This window comes from Culex pipiens, chromosome 3, assembly GCF_016801865.2.
Source record: "Culex pipiens pallens isolate TS chromosome 3, TS_CPP_V2, whole genome shotgun sequence".
In the NCBI taxonomy this organism is placed as follows: domain Eukaryota; kingdom Metazoa; phylum Arthropoda; class Insecta; order Diptera; family Culicidae; genus Culex; species Culex pipiens.
The window spans coordinates 159817588-159842763 of NC_068939.1; the positions used below are offsets into that span (position 1 = coordinate 159817588).

The 25176-nt window shown below is 36.4% G+C and overlaps 1 protein-coding gene across 3 annotated transcripts; it reads left to right on the forward strand.

The window, feature by feature from the left end:
• Nucleotides 1-1318: 1318 nt before the first annotated feature.
• Nucleotides 1319-25176, forward strand: LOC120413876 (SR-related and CTD-associated factor 4-like). 3 transcript variants are annotated; one of them, XM_039574858.2, is made up of 10 exons: nucleotides 1319-1528; nucleotides 1781-2071; nucleotides 8664-9431; nucleotides 9583-9643; nucleotides 9740-9792; nucleotides 14295-14634; nucleotides 14847-15122; nucleotides 18547-19602; nucleotides 19666-19791; nucleotides 22884-25176. In XM_039574858.2, exons 1-10 carry the CDS (start codon nucleotides 1499-1501, stop codon nucleotides 24044-24046), a joined length of 4164 nt encoding a protein of 1387 aa, XP_039430792.1. In that variant the 5' UTR covers nucleotides 1319-1498; the 3' UTR covers nucleotides 24047-25176. The 3 variants fall into 3 exon arrangements, with proteins under 3 accessions (XP_039430792.1, XP_039430787.1, XP_039430800.1); XM_039574853.2 differs by having other exon boundaries at nucleotides 1320-1528; nucleotides 19666-19836; XM_039574866.2 differs by having other exon boundaries at nucleotides 1321-1528; nucleotides 8664-9341; nucleotides 19666-19836.

Consider the following 25176-nt stretch of genomic DNA (forward strand, 5'->3'; position numbering starts at 1 on the left):
CAAGTAGAAGTAGTTTACCGGCACACGTGGGGGTGTGGATATCGTATAGAACCCACCCTTTGTAGCAACCTGTGCTAACTAACATTCCCGTCCCAATCCCCCGAGATCTACAAATTGACATGGCGGGCGCCGTTGGTGGCCAACGACTGTTACCTATTTGCTCCAGATCTAGTTTTAATGATCTTGATGTTTTATCTTTTCAGCGCATTCACCATTAGATCGTTCAAGCGTATGGTCGGTTATATTGATAGGATATTACGGTCCTGTTCAGCAACGGAGAAGGACAACCATGGGTGGTCTCTCATGCTCATGCTCATGCTCATGCTCATTGATTTATTATTTTTTAAGGTCTTAAGATTTTTTTTTTCAATTTTTAATTTTTTTTGATGTTTTGATTTTTTTTGATATCTTAATTTAAAGTTTTTGTTATTTTTATGCTTTTGATTTTTAGAGTTAAAGATTCTTAGGTTTTAGAATTTAACAGTTTAGATCTTAAGATTTTTATAATTTTAGATTTCTAGATAGTATTTTACATCTTAAGAGTTTTTGATTTTTTTGTTTCAGAACTTAAGATTTTAATATTTATATTTTTTTTAGCTTTAGATCTTTAGATTTTTACATTTTTGTATTATTAGATTTACGATTTGAAGAGATTTCTAGTCTTCTCTTTTTTATACCTAGTTTTACAGTTCTGATTTTTAATTTTTATGGTTTTAGATTTTTGGATGTTTAGATCTCTAAATTTTTGTATGTTCTGATTTTAGAGGTATTATATTTTTGTGCTTTTAAATTTAGTTTTTTAGTTTTCTAGATATTTAGATTTTTTAAATTTTATTTGAAATCATTTTAGATTTTTTGACATTGATACTTTCATATTTTTGGGTTACATTTAATATTTTTGAAACAAACGTTTGGTAGTGTGTGTGAACTCCGTGTAAAAGGGGTGTCAAACTAAAAAGTTCGTTTAACAACAGTTGGTGTCAAACCATCGGGGTTTGAGTGTAGTGGTTTGTCGTTAGCGTGTATATCAGCCTGAGGCGCAACAGTTTGACAAATGGCGCTCGTATTTTGATTTTAGTCTGCTGTCACAATAACAGTTCAAATTTGACTAAATTGGGGTCGCAGAGCTCAAACTTGATTTTAGAAGCGAAAAAAAAACTTTATTTTTATAATGACGCGGATTATCGAGTCTGGACTGTATTAAAAACTTCAACCAAAAAAGTTGACCTAACGCCTTTCGACCTCCGGCGACCAAACCCACCATCGTCTCGCGACCGAGTAACTGTCATCGTAGCGGTACGTCATCGTCGCAGCAGCAGCAGCAGCAGAAAAAAACGGTTCGCGGCCATTTTGAGCAAAACCCAAAGTGCGTGTGTGAACAAAGCCGTACGGTGTGAAATCGGAACGTTTTTTCGCGGATTTTACCGTGCAAAATATGCCAGTGAATGGCCAAAAGTTGGTGAATTTTACGCGCAAACGATAATCGCAACGCTTTACGATGGATACGGTGCGAATTTTCAACCAGGAGGTGAGAAAAAGTGGATTTTGCGAAAATCCAATTCTCGGCAGAAGAAGAACACTGAGGAAGAAGCAGTGGGTGCTCCGCAAAACTTCTTTTGCCCTGACAGGGGGAAAGGGAATCCGGTTATCAGTGTGGGGATGTTACGTAAACATAAGGGGGGGAAATCCCCCGGAAAGTGGTTCCGGATGTGCCAGCCGAAGAAGAATCAAGTGATTTGTGTGCTAAACGATGTGTTCCTCCTCCTCCTCCTACTTTCAGCTCTCGGGGCTGTACGAAGCGAAGCCGCCGATCTCCAAGGCCAAGATGGCCTCGATAACCCGGAGTGCGATGAAGGCCATCAAGTTCTACAAGCACGTCGTGCAGAGCGTCGAAAAGTTCATCTCCAAGTGCAAGTCGGAGTACAAGATTCCGGGGCTGTACGTGATCGATTCGATCGTGCGCCAGTCGCGGCACCAGTTCGGCACGGAAAAGGACGTGTTTGCGCCGCGGTTTGCCCGCAACATGGAGGCAACGTTTGCGCACCTGTTCCGCTGCCCGCCGGAGGATAAGGTGAGTGAAATGAGAGAGGGAGGGGGGAAGGGAAGTGGTTTTACCGTTAGATGCCGGTTAGAAGTTGGTGAGGTGGTAGAATTAGATTTTGATGGTGCCGAAGGTGGTTTCAATACAAAAGGTAGAGAATTAAGAAGTCCAGAAACAGTGTTTGCTTTCAGAAAATGTGTGATAAGGATGAGTAAGTTAAACGTTCTGAAGTAAAAGTGCAAAAAGTGTTAAACAAACTACCTAGCTAAGTGTTAATCACGTGAAAGTTGGAACAACTTAAAGTTTTTCGTATTTTCAAAAAGGCATCACAATTCGATTAATAAAAAAAAAAGGAAAATAACATTACCAGTGTGGATTTACAAACTAGTAGTTATCTTACTTAATCAGTGAATGTTTAAATTTAACATGAGCAGGATAGACGGTTTGTTTAAACGTCCACATTGGTTCATTTTTACACTGTGTTGCTTTAAAGTGAAATTAAAACTTCGCAAAAAAAAGAGTAGTTCTCTCAACTGCCCACCATTGAAAAAACGGCTAATATCCACTTTTGGCAAAAACGAGATATTAGCACCAGGTGGTAGAGGACGTTCCAACGCATCTTCTGGAACTTGAATTTTACTAAAATAGTGTTTAGACTTGGCTGCCGATGCGAAAAACCAAACGGCTAATATGCCACTCTTATGGGAAATTGCTTTGACGGAGATTTTGTGACAAACACTAAAACGCGTTTTCTCGGAATACTTGATTTGGCATAATAGCCGAATTTTCAATTATGGGCAGTCAAGAGTTCTCTATATTTTCGCAAAATATTTCGATTTTTTAAAATTTGTATTTTTTATTTGGCTAAAACTTTGTCTATGCATTCCCAACATCGAAAAAAGCAAATTTGCATTATTAGTTTTTCCATACAAGTCTCCATATAATTTTGCGGGCTGGTCATACAAAATGGGCAGTCCAGACTCGATTATCCGATGTTTCGATTATCCGAAGTTCGATTATCCGAAGGTTCGAATGGGACTTCGGATAATCGAATCACGAACAAAATTTTTACCGTATTTTTTTTAATTTTCTCACTTTTAACATAAAATTCCAGCTCATTTTAGTAAAATTTGAATGGTTGATTGCCTATTAAATTAAAAATGCATTTTTCAATATTGCATCACCGCCGTTTGGGCCGCCATATTGGATTTAAAAATTCTAAATCACTTTAATGTAGTTTAGGGGTCATACTAAAACTCAACAATCAAAAATAAGACAAAAAAATTTTTTTTCCTGGTTCCATTATTCGAAGTGAAATTTTGCCAAGGCCTTCGGATAATCGAGTCTGGACTGTATATGCAAACCTGTATCTTGAGACGAGATTTTCTGATCTGATTCTGATGATTATAATTAGGAGTCTTAAGGCCTATGTAGAAAAAAATCACCCTTAAAAAAATAACACATTTCTTTATTTATTTATTTATTTTTTTAACTAAAAGTGGAATTTCCGAAATACAACTACGTATAAACTTCCGAATTTTTAACCCATTTTTTTTTTAAATTGGTCTAAAATATAAAACGAGTAAAATTTGGTTGACCTTTTCTTAAATTCTGCATGATTTAGACATTTTTTATGTGAAAAGTCCACACAATTTCCATTTTTTGCCATTCCGTTGTAAAACTAATTTCTTTTCCTGTTATTCTCGCATGACGATTTCTACTAAAAATAAAAAAAAAATCGAAGAGTAATACTTTTTGGTACAAGTGCTGAAAAGTTTAACTTTTCAGCACTGAAATGGGTCTGACAAGTGGAACTTTTCAGCATTTGTATCGAAAAGTTATACTTTTCAATATTGTTTTGATTATATCGGTAATTTTACTAAACGCATAGACAATTGACTTAAAAATCCATTCAATTGGTGTTTTTCGGAATTGCAAAAAATGTTGTAAGGGACTCGTTGCAAAACTTGATTTTTTTTCAGCACTCGTCGTATTTATTCAACTCGGTAAACCTGGTTGGATAAATGAACGACTCGTGCTTAAAAATTTTCTTTTTGTAACTTCTTGCATGAACTACTATTATCGGAAGTGGTTTTCTTTTAAGAAGTATCTTAAGAAGTGGCTTTAGCTTGAGAACGATACATTTTATCAAAAAATAAATGTTAAGTACTTTTGCATAAGCATAATAACTTTTCGATTGCAAAGTCGATTGGTTTTTAAATATGATTTTGAAATATATTTTTGTCCGTTTTTTCGACATTTTAAAGACAATACTATTTTTTTCAAAAAATTATCTCCGGCATCAGTTTTTGCACGATGTACTATGACTCAAAAGATGTCTTTATTAGTTTATTAAAAAAAAAAAAAAAACAAAAAAAAGTCGTTTTGCGAAAACCAAAGAACAACTTTGCTACAGAAAATTTGCAAAATATCAAATGTTGCTTTATGTTTTTTTCGACCTGTGGTGCAAAAATTCAAAATGTGCAAAAAGTCTTGAAGATCCTTATTTTAAATAGTTTACAATCACTTGCGCAGGTTGTTAAAATAAAAATTCAATTGTAATTTTTAGAAATAATTATTTGTTTAATCCCCAGATTTAGATTTGGAATAATAATTGCAATGAAAATTAAATTTCACATTCATTTAAGCACTGAAGTCGTTAATTATTTTTGGGTGAGATTTCTAACGTAATGATTCGAATTTCCGGACGCTTCGAAACCCGGACACCTCATCTTGTTTTATCAATTATTTGGATATAAGTTCGCATTATGAATGTCAAAACTGTGTTATTTGATTCTAACATCAACTTTCATTTAAAGTTTGTTTGAACGCTGTAGTTAATGTCAAAACAATTAAATAAAATAAAATTATAAGATTACCAAAAATGCGAAACATTTCACGTGAAATATTTCATAGGCGTCCGAAGCACCGGGAAGGCAAAGCAGAAATTTATGGTTTTGATTTCCTTAAATTCTAGCAAATTTTTATATGAAATATCGATTGTTTTGATGTTAACAGCTTATTTGAGACCTAAAGAATGCCATTCACTAAAATTTCAATCCAAATTTGTACGATTCATTAGCAAACACGAGTGTCCGGAATTCGAATCAGCTTTTATCAGTGTCCGGGATTCGAAGCACAACAAGTCATTTTAATTTTCAAATTCTGATGAAAAATTGTTAGAAAAGACATATTTTGCATACATTCTCTTAAAACTGACTGTTCATACTACATCCTGATGATATTTCTACATTTCCAACATATTACATGATTTTTTGTCAGCTATAACGAAAAGTTTCGGCTGATGACATAGGTTCAGGGTGGTCACTCAAGTCGGGAAATCGGGAAAGTCGGAAATCTCTAAAAAAAAACGGGAAATGTCGGGAATCTCAAACATGCCTGTTTAAAAATAGTTTTCTAACTTTTGAATAATTTTGTAATGTTTTGTACATTTTTCAAATTAAATTCACTCAATTTGTCCTCAGTAACTTACTTTTTAATTTAAGGTTTAAATCTATTTGAGAATGAAAAGTCTTTTTCCATTTTTTTTTTTGAAACGGTCCTATAATCTATTGTGTTTCATATGTTTATAGGACCCATTAAAAAAAAACTCTTTATATGAGCAATTCTCTCGGATTTCGGTCATTCGATTTTTTTTTTGTATTTTTGAATCCGGCTGAAACTTTTTTGGTGCCTTCGGTATGCCCAAAGAAGCCGTATTGTATCATATAATTTTCAATACAGTTGTCAGCTGTCTAAAAATGATATATGAAAATTCAAAAATCTGTATCTTATGAAGGATTTTTTGATCGATTATAAATTTTTTAAATATTGAACGCTACGCCCTTTTGAAATTTTAGTCTTGATTTAATAAAATTGATAATGTTTTTTTTTTCGAAAGGATCGGAAAATTTCACGAATGTTTCATGTTTTTTACATTGAAAATCGAACAATTAGTTGAATTAGTTAAAAAACATAAATTTTCCTGTTTTTAAATCCTTGCCATGCAAAGCAACTAAAGGTCGTATCAACAAAGTTCAAACAAGCAAAATATAGAGAATTTTATCAGATTTCTAAAATATTTTTTTCAAAACTGGGTAAACATGGGCACTAATTTAAAAAAATGAAAAACTGCGACTATTTTCAAAAAAGTTACCTATAAATGGCTATAACTTGAAAACGGTGCACTTTATCAAAATTTCACTAAAGTACTTTTTGATTGCAAATTCAATTTTACATCGAAAAATGAAGTTGAAAAAAAAAATTACGACCAATATTTTGATTTTTTTAAAGTCAAAAATTCATAACTCGGTGAAAGATTATTTGCACATTATGGAAATTTCTAAAGGATGGCATTTGATGTCCCCTAAAACATATAAAACAATAAAAACTAGAGTTTTTTATTTGCAAAAAGAGTTCTAGTGACAAACAGTGAAATTAAAAATCACCATTTTTTTTTTGTGTTTATCATATTTTTCAGTGTAGTCCTTATCCATACCTACAACTTTGCCGAAGACACCAATCACCGATCAAAAAATTCCTTCAAAAGATACAGATTTTCGAATTTTTATAAATCATTTTTGTATGGATAACTGCCAAATTTGTATGGAAAATTATGAGCATGAGCATGAGCATGAGAGATCACCCATGGTTGCCCCTCCGTTGCTGAACAGAACCGTAATATCCTTTCAGCACTACTGATTATAGGCTTCGACGATCTAGTGGTGTTTCCCTTATCATCAGCATGTATGAATGCGCTGAAAAGATAAAACACCATGATTGCTAAAACTAGATCAGTTGCGAATAGGTAACAGTCATTGGCCACCAACGGCGCCCGCCATGTCAGTTTGTAGACCTCGATTTTAAGGGACGGGAATGTTAGTTAGCGCAGGTTGCTACTAGGGCAGCTGATTTACTCTGTGCTTACACCCCACGAGCGCCAGGAACCTGAAAACTTGTTAGTAGGATAGGGTGTTTGGTCAGGATTCATCATAGAAGATGATGATGCGACCCAAAATCATAGTGTTTGTTGAAAGGTATTATATATTATCCTCAAGGCAAGCAATCGGATGCTGCGGATGAGAAATTTCCCGTTTATCGGTTGTTAAATTATAAATGAAATGGTTTAGTCTTAGACAGCCGGCTGTGGAAAGATAGAACCAAAATCATTTGTAATTAAAGAATGAAGGATTAAACAATGTAACTTTTAACTTGAGATGATTTTACGAGTTTTAAATGATTGATGTTTAGTGAGGTACAGATTAACGGTGCGAACGACGAGTTTCGATGTGTATCGAGCTGAAATGGTATGATAAGGTTATGTTGTTGTTGCGCACCGACGACGAACGCGAAAAATCTTACGACCCTACGGAAAGGCATCGCAATTCTGACTGGCTCAACTGTCATCAGGACAGCCTGAGCCAGCCGCACCTTCACACACACACACGCACGCGAAAAAAAAACGAAAAACGCACCGACGGCGGACGCGAAAATTCTTACGACCCTACGGAAAGGAATCGCAAATCTGACTCGCTGCCAAATTTGTATGGAAAATTATATGGACAAACTAATAATGCAAAATGGCTTCATTGGGCATACCGAAGGCACCAAAAAAGTTTCAGCCGGATTAAAAATACAAAAAATAAAATTAAAAGAACAAGATTGATTTCGTAGAAAATTGCTCATTTAAGACATTAAAACACCTAAGAAATATTTGATGCATTTGACACTGATTTTAATAATATTTTTTATGAATCAGTATTATTCGTTGATCAAACCAGAAGTAACATGTAACTTATACAACAACAATGTTGATGAACAACTTAAAAAAAATAGAGCCCAATTTTAACGATTATGGTCATCATGTTATGATTCTGTTTTATTTTGTCACATTGATTGAATATTTAAAAAAAAAACTTGAACTTGGCAATGGTTTTTATTGTGGTAGATATTTGTAAATGTTTAACCGAATTCATTAAGTAATTTAATTTTTTTTTCATATGTTTTTTTTATCAAAAAGCGGATCTAAAACATCTCGAAAAATTCCAAAAATATGAAATATGGATCCGGGAAATTGATTTACTTATAAAAACAAAATAAATTTAAAAATCAGCATTATTTTTGGTGTCCATGGTTCTCAATACCTATAACTTTGCTGAAGACACCAAATCGAAAATTGTGAAAATGGCTTCTTTGGTCCTAGGAAAGGCCCAAAGTTTGAGTCAAATACCCAAATACACAAAAAACTAAAATAAACTGCACGGTATCGGCCGATTTCATAACGAAATGGTCAGCTAACAAAAATATAAGGAAGTGCATGAGCATTAGGGTGACTTGTATGGAAATTAGTTTTCTGATCGTAGTGCGTTTATAGTTTGGAAAAGAAACATTTTTCCTTTCGAAAAAAAAATTTGATTCAGGGTCAAATGCTACTGTAACAGTTATGTTAAGATTAAAAAAATAGACAATAATTGTTTCAAAACTCAAATATCTTGAAAAAGCGCCAGCCAAATTGTATGCCCCAGGTTGCATTAGAAAGGGGAGATCTAGCACAACACACGCCGAACAAAATCAGATTGATTGGGGTTTACCCTGTGTCACTAACAAACTGTCCCTTCCCCAGAGTAAAATCATCCGCGTGCTGAACCTGTGGCAGAAGAACATGGTGTTCGCGCCGGAGACGATCCAGCCGCTGTTCGACCTGGCCAATCCGGAGCATCCGATTCATCTGCAGTACAACGCATCGCTGGCCGCCGGAGGTGGCGGAGCGGACCAGTCCGGTACGGGCTCGAACGGTGCCGGTGGCCTCAACACGTCGGCCATGTCGCACGATTCGCCCGGTCCGATGTCGCACGACGACCATCACAGTAGCGGAGGCGGCGGAGGTGGTGGCGGCGTGGGCGGTTCCCAATCGTCGGATCCGAGCAAAGTGTTGGACCAGAACACGATCCGCCAGCTGCAGCAGTTCCAGCAGATTCTGATGCGCCAGACGAGTGGGAGCGCCTCGGAAGCGGCCAAGAACCAGGTCAAGTTCGACAAGAAGCTGCTGGCGGCGGACTTTGACTACGGGAGTGAGGACGAGGAGGACAAGAACTCGCCGTCGGTGCCGTCGACGACGCTGCTGCCCGACGGAGGCAACATCGCGGCCATCCTGTCCGATCCGAACGTGCTGAAGCAGTTGCAGCAGCTGCAGAACCTGCAAAAGCTGAAGCAGCACGAGATGGAGGAAAAGCAGAGCAAACTGACGGAGATGCGCCTGCAGGAGGAAAAGTTCGAAAAGCATCTGGCCAGCGTCCTCAAGGTACCGACGAACAACAGCACTTTCGCTGCCATTACTAGCTCTTCTTCTATTAGCAATCTCACCACTGCCCACCAGCAGCTGATGAAGAATGTAAGCACCGTGTGTGTGACTGCCGTGTGTACTAACATGTTGTTTCCGCTTTTTTTTTCATTCCTACTCCCCCTAAACCTGAACCCAATCGCCCAATCGTCGTGCGACACACCCGCTCACAACAACCTCTACTCTACCTCTCTACCGACAGAAACTACCCTTCGCCAACGAGTGCGACCTGAGCCGGCAGCCGGCGATCGACCTGAACGCGGGTGAGTTTGAAATCCTCGTTGCAGTCCCAAAAACAGTTGAAAGATTAAATTTACTAATGCCATAATGCGATTCTGTTCTTGTTTCATTCATCACAGGTTTGTCCTCGTCCAAGGATGGCGACGGTGATGACTTCGGCATGGTCACGGAGGTAAATATATTCGGCTGTATACGAAGCGAGAGACGTGGTCTTGGTTCTTTGTTCTTGACTGATGGATTTGGAAAGACTTGTGACTCTGTGGGAGGAAAAGTCGTAACGAAATCTAGCCTTGAGCGATGTATTGCGTGTTTCGGGTGGGATGATTTGGTAGGGGTGTTCCCCTGGTCTGGTTAGAGAACGGATTGATCCAGGTTGCTGTGTTAGTATTTATTTTTAGTGTTGTTTTGAGCATATTCTGAAACATATCATTTCTGCATTTTGACGTGAAAAGTAGGGTATATTCGTTAAAACACGGTCAGAGTTGAACACATATTTTTTTTTTTCAATTTTCAAATCATTGATAAAATCACATGAATCACACAAAATCATAAATTCAAGATTTTATATAAAAAAAGTTATCTTTTCCAATTCTTTTTTGAAGATTTAAAATTGGTTTAAAATTATTTCTTGACTATAGATTAGATCGAAGCCCTATAAAGGCGGGATTGTTTATAGAAATTGAATTTAATTTTTAGGCAGTAATGTAATGAACCATCGACGAGTCTGATTTTTTAATTTTAATTTTTTGATTTGGATGAAATTTTGTCCATGTATGGGAAGGGATTTTCTGATCGATTTGGTGTCTTTGACAAGGAAATAATAGGTAAATGGAATAAAATCGATTTTTATTTAACTTTTAACCAAGGTTGTTATCGATAAAATTATTGAGTTTCGAAAACGATAACGATAAATCTAATGTTATCGTTATTTCGATAATTCTATCGACGATAATCTTACCGACGATAACTCATTTTTTAAAATCTTTCTAAAATTGACTTTATCTATCAACATCATGTTAAATTTCCAATGCTTTTAACAATATATTTTTTGTAATATAGTAAGTCTAAGGGCATAAATAAAACAAAAAAAACACAAAATACATTTTTTTTCGAAAAACTCAAATTTTTATGATTTGCAATATGGGTATACAACGAAGCGAAAATTTGTGTGCTTTTTCACTGCTTAAAAGTTTCGCATTTAAAAGATTCGAAATTTTGCATGCATTTTCACTATTTTGGTGTATTTTTTATTAAAATTGTGCAGTTTCCACAAAATAAGTTTTTTTTTTATTTAAATTTTCTGATCTTTGCAATAAAAATATTTTTTTAATTTTAAAATCAAGCTTAACTTTTCAAAAATTCTAAAAAAAGATAAATTTTAGAATTTTGACCAAATTATAAAGTTTTTAAAATATGTTTAATGAAGAAATCAGAAAATTTCACACAAGTATTCAAGTTTTTTAAATTAAATACAAAAACTTTGTATGCTTTTCAACTTAAAAAAGTGTTTTTTTTTTTGTAAAATGCTCAAATTTTTACGGTGCCGTATTTTTTGAAACACTCAAATTTTCACAATGCGCAAAATCGGTATCAAAAGAAGCTTTATTTTTGCATTTTTAAATAGAGTTTTTTTTTGTAAAATACCGTCAGTGGGGGTGACATTGGGTCTGGGGGGTGAGATTGGGTCAAAGTGATTTTTTACGGATTTTACCATTTCTCAGGTTCTTCTCAATGAAACTGAATTCTGTTAAAAGGGTTGTGTAGGGGACATCTTAAGATGACTTCGCTGAAAAAATCTCGTTCCTAGAACAAATCCTGTTATTTTGGCAGCTGTCTAAAGTTGAGGTACGTTTTTGGCTAAAAATGACCTCTCGAAAAATCATTTTTCTAATATTTTTGTTAGAATTGCTCGAAAACTACCCAAATGTTTGAAAATCTCCACTTCAAACATTTTAGCGTGTCAATACGATTCCCTCGAACAAGAAACACTGTTGGATGACTTGTTTTTACCATATCGTTGTATTTGAGCATCATTTTAGTTTCATTTGACCCAATGTCACCCCCTCTAAGGGGTGAGATTGGGTCAATTTTCAAACTATTGGCATTCAAGGTAGTGTTCATCAAAATCCACCATATTTTGGGAAAATGTCAGTAAACTATCTAAGAACAAATCTACGTTGAAAGATTTTCGATGTTATTTAAATTGTTTTTGTTATTAAGAAATTACGAGAGGTGTATCGTTTTTTGACCCATAGTCACCCCCACTGACGGTACTCAAAATTTTCAAAATTTGCATTATGAATATCAAACAACTCAAAATCTAACATGCATTTTCCCTGTTTTAGAGTTTTTGAATAAAATACTAAAATTTGTACAAAATAACTTTTTTTCAATATCAAAATTTTCATATCGCAAATTATTGGTGCCAAACGATTTGAAATTTTGCATGCATTTTTAATGTTTTAGAGTTTTTGAATTTAATATCCAAATTTTCACAAAATACCAATTTTTTTTTGAAAGCATTACAATTTGAATATAATGCATACTACAAAATTTCACTTCGTTTGATACCCATATAGCAAATCATGAAAAATTAATTGATTTGAAATTTTTAGTTAACAAACTACTGAAAGTGAAAAAGCATGCAAAATTTAGCTTCGTTTCTCACAATTGGTTTGATGCAAATTAGGAAAATTTAGTATTTTTTTTAGAAAAACCCGGTATTTTGTAAAAATTTAAGTATTTCTTTCAAAAAACTTTAAAAAAAATAATTTATTTAAACAAAAATAGTTTTGTGAAAATTTTAGTATTTCAAAAAAAATATTAAAAGTGAAAATTCATGCAAAATTTCGAATCGTTTGATACCCAAATTGCAAATTATGAAAATTTAAGTATTTTCAAAACATTTGCTACCCATATTGCAAATTATGAAAATTTGAGGTTTTTGAAAAAAATACGGTATTTTAAAAATTTTAGTAGGTATTTAACAAAAAAAAAAACTTTAAAAGTGAAAAAACATACAAAATTTGAGTGTTCTACTCAAAAAACTTTCATACTTTTGCGAAATTTTCTGATCTCTTCATTAAAAATATTTTTAAACCTTTATGGTTTGGTCTAAAACCTCAAATTTATCTTTTATTAGAATTTAAAAAAAATTAAGTTCGATTTTAAATTGTAAAAAAAAATAATGCAAAGATCAGAAAATTTTAATTTATTTTTATAATTTGAAAATCGTAAAATTTCCAAAATTAAAAAAAGAATGCTTATGCTTCCGGGAACTCAACTTTTAGTCATAAAAAGTTTAATAAAAAAAAATGGATTTTTTCCATGTACCGAATACACCGAATCGATCAAAAAATACAAAAAAAAAATCTAAAATATTTACATACCCATTTTGTATGACCAGCTCTAAAAACTTTATAGAGACTTGTATGAAAAAACTAATGATTCAAAATGACTTCTTTTGACATAGAGATTGCATGAACAAAGCTTCGCCCAAATAAAAAAAAATAAATAAATAATAAAAAAAAACAAACAAAAGTCGATTTGCAAAACTAATCTTCAACGAAAAAAAAGTATTTTCTGACCGAATTCTGTAGTTGAAAAATCAGAAAATTTTAGTTCGTTAAACTGTAGTAAAAAACTTTTTTTTTACCGAAAATCGGTTGTAAGATGAACAATATTAAATTATATTACCGAATTTCGATTAAATTTTCAGTTTACCGATACCGAATACGGTAAACATTCAAAGTGTGTACATTTTTTCTTACAAGAAGAACAACATAAATACATAAATAAATAATTTGGATGAGACGATACTTCCGATGAAATATAGCTAGTTCAAGTATCTCAACTTTACACACTCACATTTTATTTGCCGAAATCAGTGGTTAAGAAATTTGTAAAGTTTTTTTTTTTCGGTAAAATCATTTGCTAAAATTAACAAAATTTACCGATATCAGTTGTACGGATTTCGGTAAATTTGTACTAAATTCGGTAATTTTCAATTTACCGAACTGTTCATTTTTTTTATTTGGCCAGTTCGGTAAAGCGTGCATAAAAGATTAAAATACAAATGCCAAACAAACAATATGAAAGCAGGAAATTTACAAATTGATTGAAACTCTATGTTATGAACCAAAGTAATGACACAAATAAATCTTAAATGAAGACAAATGCCAAAATACTGAAGTGCTACTAAAATTGTTCGATCGCCACACACAATGAACAGTAGCAGGTGCAACTTGCAGCAATATTCAAATTATTATCCACAATACATTCGCCTTGTAATTGCCTTCATCGTGACGCGTGCATCTCTAAGTAAGTACAATCTTTGCAAAGGCACATCGAGAGAGAGGCTTGACCTGCGTGCGCGCGCACTCGCACTCTTCAAGAATCCCTTGCGAGTTGTAAGTGGCATTCTTCAACACCGGTAAGTCCTCTTCCCAATCATCTTCATCATTAGCTGAACACGCAATTTACGCCCCCAGAACCAAGATCTAAAAAAATCAGCCCAAGAAACACGTTGCAAATTGTACCACGCCCACGTCGTCAGCTCTCCGCCAGCCAGCAAGAACAAAGCTCAAGAGTTCTCTTCCGGACTGGCCGCGCCGGCGGTCCGGATTATGTTAATTTTTCACGCCTTCTTTCTTCCCTTCCAACAAAAAAACGCAGGTCATCAGCGATACGCACAGCTCGTCGCCGCGGAGTCTGCCCCCGGACAACACGTACAAGTCGTCGACCTCGTCGCGTCGTAGGAAGAGCCGCTCGCGGTCGCGCGATCGTGGACGTGATCGGGACCGCGGAGGTCGCAGCCGTCGATCGCGGTCGAGGTCACGCAGCCGGTCGCATTCGCCGCGCCGCGGAGGAGGAACCAGCGGCCGAGGTGGACGCGGGTCATCGCGGGACCGTGAACGGGAACGGGCCAGCCAGAAGGACAAGGAACGGGACAAGGAGCGCGAGCGAGAGCGCAAGAAGCGCGGACTGCCGGAGATTCGAAAGGAGCACCTGAGTGGTAAGGGAGAACGTGGGTGATCTCTTCCGGAAGGCTTGAGATGGCAGATGAGAGTGGCACATCCGGAAGGGACCACCCCCTGGCGAGAGACGAGCTCTGTTGTGAAAGAAAGAGAGAAAAGGCGTGAGCGTGAAATTTGCAACGTGTTTCTTCTCTGTGGATCGAACACCCGGAAGTAACACACACACCATCTATTTATCGTCGTTTTGCAGTGTGCAGCACGACGCTGTGGGTGGGCCACCTGTCCAAGCTGGTCCAGCAGGAGGAGCTGTCCGATACGTTCGGCAAGTACGGCGACATTGTCAGTATCGACCTGATTCCGCCCCGGGGGTGCGCCTTTATCGTGATGAACCGGCGCCAGGACGCGCACAAGAGCATGCAGAGCCTGAAGAACCACAAGATGCACGGCCGCACCATCACCATCTCGTGGGCCACCGGCAAAGGCGTCAAGAGCAAGGAGTGGAAGGACTACTGGGACATTGAGCTGGGTGGGTGGACTTGATTTGCTAGCTGTAAGGGAAAATAGCGAGTCAGTCAGTTTGAATGGAGAAAAAAATGAGCGCCTTTTTCATGCGCAATGCCTTTTAATTTAATTTTAAATAAATACCTTTTTTAAAACAAAATTTCAATAATAAGCTGCTAGGCCAATTCCATTGTGGCAATTTGTTACCTCGTAACAATTAAAACAAATTTAGAGAGGGGCGTTTTCACTTTGACTTCCTCACTGAGGAAAGGCTTTTAAATTACTCGACAAATTTACTTCATAAATATGTACACTTCTGGATCTTTCTCCACGTTTACAAATCGATTCCGAATTAAATTCTAAGCATATGCCATTTTCCGTCAACTAGAAAAAATGTGAAATTTGATATTTTGCCAGATTTTTTAACAAACAAATTTAACTTTACAAAAAAAAAATATCCCAAAATTATCATCCTAATAAGAAATATGTGAATCAAGATTAACTAGCAGTTGTAAAGCTAAATATTTAAATATATTAATTTCTAAAAAGCCGGGACCGTGGTATAGGGGCAAGCGTGATTGCCTTTCACCCAGTCGGCCTGGGTTCGATCCCAGACGGTCCCGGTAGCATTTTTCGAGACGAGATTTGTCTGATCACGCCTTCCGTAGGACGGGAAGTAAATGTTGGCCCCGGACTAACCTAAAAAGGTTAGGTCGTTAGCTCAGTCCAGGTGTAGGAGTCGTCTCCCTGGGTCCTGCCTCGGTGGAATCGCGGGTAGGCAGTTGGACTAACAATCCAAAGGTCGTCAGTTCGAATCCCGGGGTGGATGGAAGCTAAGGTGTAAAAAGAGGTTTGCAATTGCCTCAACAATCAAACCTTCGAAAACCTAGTTTCGAGTAGGAATCTCGCAATCGAGAACGCCAAGGCAATTCTGTAGAGCGAATAAGTTTTTTTATTTCCAAAAAAACTTGCATAAGAAACTAAAAAAATCAAAGAAATGTCTACTCCCAAGGTTTTGCAAATCATAACAGAAAATATTTAAAACTTTGACATTTTTTAAAACATTGGCAAAGTCACATAAAACAAGTGCCCTAAAATTTTCTGAAATTTTAAGAGTTCTTCTTTCCAATGCAAACATCAAAAATTGATTTTTGGCGATTTTTTAAACATCGAAGCCCGCCTAAAGACGGGGAGAGATTTCAAAAAACCAAATAGGTAATGAATACAGTGGACTCTCTGGCTGTCGATCTCCTCGATATTAATATTGCTCCAGCTGTCAATAAATTTTTCAGTCCCTTCAAATAGATTGCTTTGATTTTTCGTTCTATAATTTGATAACTCCCGTTCTCGACGGTCCCTTCAATATCGACAACGAGAGAGTCCACTGTATTAAAAATAAAAAATATAAACGCATTAAAAAGTTTAAAAAATAAAAAATATACAATCAAATATCGAAAAATATTTAAAAGGATATAAATCTTTTAAAAATAAAAAAACAATACGTTTCAAAAATAAAATATGATCAAAGAACCCGAAATTTCCAAAATATTGAAAAGAATTAATTTTAACTCTTAATTTTTTTCAATATTTTGGGAAAAAACGTCTAAAATTATAAGTAAGAATTCAAAATAAACTAAATTTAAGACCTGAATTCTAAAAAAATCAAAATTTTAAGATTAAAAAGTAATAATTATTTTCAAAAAATTAATAAATTGAAAGAGTTTTAAAAAACATATAAATTAAAAGGTTTTGAAAAAAATGTCAAAATTTTGAAAAAAAATAAAAATTATACAAAAAATTAAAACAAGATTTAAATTATATTTAAAACTTAAAAAATCAATAAAATAACCATATCTTGAGTTTTTCTTTAAAATGTCCTATAAGCTATTGTGATTCATATGTTCATAGGACCCCTTAAAAAACACAAAGAACTAGATATTTTCAAATTCAAAGAACTAAAAAAAAAAAATATAAGTTCAAATGAAAAAAAAATATAAGTTTAAATATAAATGAAACTATGTTGACAGAATTTCAAAAAAATTTGATTGATTTTGAAAGTTGTGATTTTCTGATATATTTTTTTTTAATTTAAGAATTTCTGATTTTAGAATTTTCGATTTTTTTTATTTTTAGAACTTTTGTGTTTTTGGCTAAAAATGTTATCGAATTTTTGAATGTTTTATTTTTAAATTTTTTGTAGTAGATTAAGTTGAAAACTGGATTTTCTGATATTTTTTTCACGGTCGTTGGCAATGATCGTAGAAAACCTCGCAAAAACTTTGGAAAATATTTGCAACAGCCTGATAGGGAAAACAAACTAAAAAAATATGGTTAAGATTTCTGATTTTAAATAAGTTAACAATAACATTAAAAATTATTGTTCAAACACATGTTCGGAATAAAAAAAATATATCTTTTTGAAAAAAGTTTAATTTTGCACCGTTAGATCATCAATACCAGAGTTTTTTTTTTGAAAAGGACCAATAAACTATTGTCTTTCATATGTTTATAGGACCTACTCAAAAAAAACTCTAGAATAGGTCTGGCTCGATATGAAAATTTCAAATTTGAAGGCCACGTGGTTTATGCACGAGCCCATGGCTGGAGGAATGTTTTATAAATCGGGGCCTAAATCAGAATACACTCACTCCCCGGTGGTTGGTCACTTTTTCGTTTGACACTTTTTAGTTTAGTTGGTTTGACAAACATTTGGTAGTGTGTGTGAACTCCGTGTAAAAGGGGTGTCTAACTAAAAAGTGACCCCGTTCGTTTGACAACAGTTGGTGTCAAACTATCGGGGTTTGAGTGTATGTATGAATTGAAAAATTCTACCGTTAATAATTGCGTTTAAAATTAAAATTATTTGAGTTTTTGTACGGACCCTGATGGGTGTAAAATAATTTTTGCATTATTTCAAGAAATTTTGTGTAATATTACACCCAGAAATATGTAGCCCGTCATTATGGGAAACCTACTTGACCGAAATGTCAGGTTCATCATTTCCACATTTCATCGGGCTGATGGTCGAGCGGGCTAAGGCGCCATTCGTCTCTGAAGGTGCTTGGTTTGAATCCCGTACGTTGCAACTTTTGTTGTGTGTATAGAAAAACAGTACAGGTGATGTGCATGCTTTTGCATGTGATTTTACCATCGGATTTTTTGCTGTATGGTTGTCAAAACATATTATATTTTCAAGACTTTAATTTGTTATGCAAACTTCAAGTGGCCTTAAGAACCCTTGATCTTCTGGGACCTTATGTAAGTCGCAAATGGCTAGGACTGGTAAAAAATCGTACAATAAATCTGATACTGATAAAAAAAATCATTCTGATTCAGACCAGTATTTTTTTAAGGATTCATCCAAACTGTAACCTGACTTTGCTCTAATAACTGATTATGGTCTTAGTCCTTTACTCATCTTTAACCTATTCAAATTTTGCCCCACACAGGTTGCAGTTACATTCCGTGGAGCAAGGTTAGCCACGCGACCGACCTGGAAGCGCTGGAGGAGGGTGGCATGTTCGACGACGAAACGATGCCCCAGTGGCTGAAGGACAAAATCGCCAACAAGGGCGCCGCAAGCGATCCGGCGACTGCCACTGCTGCAGTTGCTGCCGCGGCGGCCGCAGCCAGTCTGATCAATCCGATGTACCCGTTGGACACGAGCCAACCGCCGCCACCGCCCACGATGCTGGCAGCTGCCGGAATGGCAGGCCTGGCCGGATTCCCGCTGGGTGCGCGCCTCCCAATGATGGGCCTGCCGTTGATGGCCGGACTGGGCATGAACGTTCCACCACCGAATCTGATGATGGCCGCTGCCGCCAATCCGCCACCACTTCCGATGGGTGCTGGCTTTGGAGCCCTTCCGCCACCGCCCCCGTCCTCGAACGTGGTCAACCTGGTCAGCGGAGACGAAATGGACATCGAGATGGAGGACGAAAACTCCAACTCGAACCACCCGCTGCAACCCCCGGCGGACCCGTCCGCGTTCTTCAACCAACCTCCACCCCCGTTGATGCCGCCGGACTTTAACCGAAACAACCCGATGGCCGGACTTAACCAGCAGGGCATGGATGCTGGCGGGGACAACAACGAGCGCGGTGGCCGTGGAAATCGCGGCAACGACTTTGATCGTCGTGGCGGACGCGGAGGCGATCGGGGCCGTCGAGACTTTGACCGGGACGGTGGCGGCAACAACAGCCGGGATGGGCCGGGAGGACGCGGACGGAGAAACTTCCGCGATGGCAGCCAGGAGGGTCAGGATCGGAATGAACCGCGACAGAGCCGGTGGGGAAGCAACGATCGGAATCGCGGAGGAGGAGGAGGCGGTGGAGGAAGCGACAACGGACGGGACGATCGGCCACTGTCGGAGCGACTGCGCGAACTGGCCGGGGCAGACTTTAGCCAGCGCAACGATGGCAACGATCAGCAGGGGCCGGGACAGCAGCAACAGTTTGGTGGGCGGAACTTTAGAGGTGGTCGCAATATGAACAACGATGGCGATGGTGAGTAACGAGAGTGATTGTTCTGGAGATGTTGGAGAAGCTAATTTGGATTGTGTTTGCTAGATTTCAACAATCGCGGAGGAGATGACTTTGGCGGAGGACGCCGGGGTGGTAACTTCCAGCAGGGAGGACGCTTCCAGAATCAGCGCGGAGGTCGCTTTAACAATCGGGGAGGTCCTGGAGGAGGAGGTGGGTTCATGCACAATCGTCAACAGCAACAGCGCGGTGGTTCAGGTTAGTGTCACCTGTGTCCTGTCTGTCTGTCTGGTTATTGGTGGCATTTCGTGTGTGTGTGTTTCTAACAATCATATTTGTCGATTCAACAACAGTTGAGCAATCCACTTTTTTTTTTCGTTTTTTCCATGTGTCGGAAGCACTTTTCAGAAATTCTCGTAAAGGACCAGAGATGCCACATAGTTTTTTTTTTAACGTCTGTAAAAAAGTCTGTGTATGTCTGTGCATTTGTCTGAAATTCAAATATATAAATTTACAGTCAAAGAAAAACATCAGAAATGGAATTTTCAAGCATTTGAAGACTAACGAAATAAATTTCGGTTGATATTTTTACAAAATATTAATGTAATGAAGAATTTTTAAAGTCTGTGACATCATAAAATTTGCATCTGGCATCCTTGTGTAGAACAACGGACTACGGACCTAGTAAGGAAAGATGCACATTCTTTTCGCAACTTCAATGATGCTTAGACAAAACACAAAAAATGAAAAATTAAAAAAAATGTATTGATTTGATAAATGAAATAAAATAACCAAATTACAAAATGAAAAAAAAAAAAAAAAAAAAAGCAATTGGGCCATTGCAAATATTTTTCCACTAAATTATGTTGCATAAAAATCTTATCAACTTTTATAAATGCATTTTCCTGCTTTATTAACCACATTAAGCATGTCAGAGCTCGTTTAAAAATATTTAGAATTTTTGTAAAAATCCTATGTACACCGCAAAACAAAATGTTTCAGGAAAAAAAATATTTTCGTCGATCCTTTGATATTTTGAAAATGAATGATTGCAAAACAACTAAACTGGTGTAAAATACATTTTAAAACACTTTTTATTTTCAAATATTAAAACCATGGCTTATAATTTCAATTTTTATATTTTGCAACTGCCTTAATGGGTGCTCGAAGATCAGGAGACAAATTTTTTTTATTTTGAATATTCACAAATTTATGAAATTAATCAAGTATAAAACCAATTTTAAAATTTAAAAAAGATTTTAAAATTATAAATTATGGAAATAATACAATTATCAACAATTTCATATTTGATAAATTAGCAGAAATTTCATAACATTATACAATTATAAAAAAAATCGGCAGTTAAAAAAATACCTAAAATTTATAAAAAAAATGTGATATCATACTATTACAGATTAAATTAATAAATTATAAAGTTATCCACAATTCTAAACAATTATAAAATTACCAGCAATTAAAAAAATACATCTCAAACAATTTTAAACTATTAAATTATGAAATTAAAAATTATGGACAATTTTATAACATTATCAGCATTTTTTATAAAATGGATAAATTTCTAAATAATTAGATCTTTAAATAATTAAAATATTAGATCTTTAAATAATTAAATTATTAAATAATTAAATTATTAAATGATTAAATTATTAAATTATTAAATTATTAAATAATTAAATTATTAAATTATTCAATTATTCAATTATTTAATTATTAAATTATTGAATTATTTAATTATTAAATTATTCAAAGATTAAATTATTAAATTATTGTATAATTAAAATATTAAACTTCTGTTATTTTTATTTTTAAGTTTTAAATTTTAATTTATTAAATTTTTAAATTGTTCAATTAATAATTTATTTATTAGTTGATCATTAAATTATTAAATAATCAAATTATTTAGTTATAAATCTTTGAAATTAATAAATTATGATATTTTGAAATTATAAGACTTCAAAATAATTAAAGTTAAAAAATAAATTAAATCCATAAAAAATCAACAGTTTTATAAACAATTTACAATTTCATAAATTTATAAAGTTCATAAATTTATGAAAAAAAAAAATTAAATATAAAGTAACAGTTCAGACTCGTTTTTTCCGAAGTTTTTCCTGAAGTTTTGGGACTTCGGATAATTGAATCTTGACCAAAAAAATCGTATTTTTTTTCTATATTTTTACATAAAATTCGTGCTCTGCGTCATACTTAAACTCTACCCCATTTTAGTCAAATTTGAACATTAGATTGCCTTTTAAATAACTAAATACATATTTTTAGTATGTTATTATCGCCATTTTGCCCGCCATCTTGGATTTTAAAATTCTATATCATTTTAGATAAGTTTATGAGTCATACTTAAACTCGACCAATAAGACAGCAAAACAATTCTTTTTTCGTGATTCGATTATCCGAAGTGAAATTTTTCCGAGGCCTTCGGATAATCAAGTCTGGACTGTATCAGCAGTTTAAAAATGAATTGTAAAATTATGAGATCATAAAAGTAGAAAATTAGGAAATCATCAACATATTTTTTTAATTATAATATTTTAGAGCTATAAAACTATCAACAATTCTGGAGTTTTTTTTTTTGAAATGTCCAATAACCCAAATTTTCAGTTTTTGCTTTTTGGGTGTTTTTTAATACCCCTTCCTCAAGACGGTATCAAAAACACCCAAAAAGCAAAAACTGAAAATTTGGGTTATTGGACCTCTTTAAAAAAGAAAATACTCCAGAATTGCATAAAATTTTCAATTATAAAATTATAAAACTATGAGAATCGGAAAAGAAATCCAAATATCTTGATCTTCCAGTACCCCGGAAAAAAATATTTTCAATCCTGTCTTCATTTTCATGGTTCTGAAAACTGGTGCTTCTCGTCCTCGATGGTCCTTTCGATATTGACAACTAGAGATTCGACTGTCAAACATATCGATTTTTTGCGAATAAAAATATTTAACATGACAAAAATTAACAATTTATGTTTCAGTCATAACAAAAACAAAAAGTTTTTAAGTTTGTATGTTTTTTTTTTTGCGAATTGCGAAGTTTGTATGTTTTTTTGTCACCCCTTTCTTAACCGTTTCTTGAGCGTTTTTTTTTCATATAGAGTTTTTCGTTTCTTCCGAGCTCCGTACTAACATTTTCAAGTGAATGAAGGCTTTTAACTGATTTTGCAGCGAATTGCTCAAACAATAATGTTCTAACTTTTGTGTGTTGTCTCGACAAACCAAACATCTTCATGAATTAATTATTATTTTTCGATTTTCTCCCCTCTTCTCAAAAGACGGTGGCGACATGCAGCAGGGCGGACCGATAAACATCATGTCGCTGATATTCAACAATGAAGACATGCCGGGCGGCGGAATGGACGGTGGCAACATGGACCCGGACATGATCCAGGAGCAGATGCAGCAGCAGTTCTTCGACGGTGGTAACAACAACAACAACAACTTTGGAAATCGCCGCGGTGGAAACAACTGGAATGATCGTGGAAACCGAGGTCGGGGTGGCAATTGGCGCGATAATAACGACGGCGGGGACAATAGCGATGGTGGTGGCGGAAGAGGTCGGTTTGGTCGCCGTGGAGATCAACAGCAGCGCGGAAATCAACGCCGGAATGACTTTGGTGGATTTGGTGGAGGAGATGAACAGCAGCAGCAGCATCATCAAGGAGGAAGGGGAGGTCAAGGGGGAGGAATGAGGTGGGATGAGAACGACGAAACTTGGGATGATTTGCCGGCGGCGAAGCCGCGCGGGGATAATCGTCCTCCTCCGCGTGAGGACAATCGTCCTCCCCAGCGTGACGAACCGGTCCAGCAGCAGAAGCCGCGCGAAGAACCCCAGCGCGATTCGCAGGACACGGGAATTCTCGGTGGCGGCGATGAGTGGGAGTGCGACGCACCGACGCGCATTGCTCCGATCTTTTCGGAACCTGCTCGCCAGGAGGAGCCGCCGTCTTTCGGTGGTGACTCGGCTGGTGGCGGCGATTCCAAGCAGGACCGCCAGGAAGGTGGCAACGTAACTCCGCTGTTTGACGAGTCCGCGCCGGCACCGGCCGCGGCTCGCGAGCCGGAAATGTTCCGCAATTCGAGTCCTCCGCCCAGCAGAGTAGAGCGTGACCCGGAACCGGAGCCCCAGAGAGCACCATCTCCGGTGCCGAACCGACCCCAGTTGTACTCGCCTTCGCCGCCGCCGCAGGCTGCACCGGAAGAGCGCTTTGAAGAGCGTAGTTTCCAGCAGGAGCAGCAGTCACCGCAGCAAGAACAGTTCCAGCCGGAGCCGGAACCGCAGCGTTTCGAGCCGGAACCGGTGCGGGAGTCTGCTCCAGACCCGCAGCACTTTGCCGATGAGGCACCTCCTCCTCAGGCAGAGGCCGTCGACGCTGGTTCTGCTGCGGCACCTCCTTCGGAGGAATCCGGCGCGCCGCCGCAAACGGACGAAGCTTAAGCCGAAAGTGTGTTTATCTTCTACTCTGGACAAAGCGTGAATATGAAGAATCCGTATTCAACCCGTGTCGTTGCAGCAAGGTAGGAACAAGTTTTACTCTGTAAAAAGAATATGAACGATAATAGCAAAATGACAGCAATCCCAATTTTTATTTTGGAATGTACTCAAATCCCGGTGTTGCTTACCTGTAGAAAAAGGAAACAATTTCGTAAACATTTACCACAAATACATAAACAAAAAAATCGCTTAGATGGATTAGGTTGCAAAACGCGAACAAATCGTGCAGAAATTCTTTGCAACAGCTCGTTTCATGTTTGCAAAACAAAACCAATAGAAACTTACACTTACATAATAATATATAAAAATTAAAGGAAAAAAAAATCAACTTGAATTATTAGCAAACAAATTGGAACTGTGATATTGGATGCCCTAGACTGTGAGGTGACGCAACCAGCATTTCTTAAAACAGACCTTCACTGTAAAAGAAAATACGAGATTAGCTAGCCAAAAAAAAAAAAGAGAGCAAATAAATCATTCAAGAGATTTGTCAAACTAGCAAAATCAAACCGCTGCTTGTTTTGAAATGTTCGAATAAGAGAAAAACACGAGGAAAACTCGCGCAAAAAAAGAAAGGTAAGGAGAATCGCAGCGTCATCAGCAGCAGCGGAAGCCGCGGCGTGGGACTCCGAGAAGAAGAGAAGATACTCGCGCGCGCGCTTGCACTCGAGTTGAGTGACTTGTGCAAGGTACAGTGCAAAAACCATCATACCTACATTAAAATTCGTTTAATTTTAATTTAAAAGAAAACAAAAAATAATGCTTGGAAAAGTTAAAGCGAGCACAACAAGCTAGGGCAACGGCGAAAATATCACAGTGACAGTTTTGTGTTGTCTATTAGAACGTAGTTTTTTGCATAATCTATTTCCCCTTCTTTTCCCTCTCTCTTTTTGATCAAATGAAATACTTACATGTTTGAACTAAATACATACACTTTAAACAGTTGAAAATAACTGATTATTGCGCGCGGCAAGCGCGCGAAATTAATATATCGATGGTATCAAGTATAAACATAATTGAATGAAGCATAATAAACATTTACGTTACATCCTAGAGTGGTTGAAAAACAATAA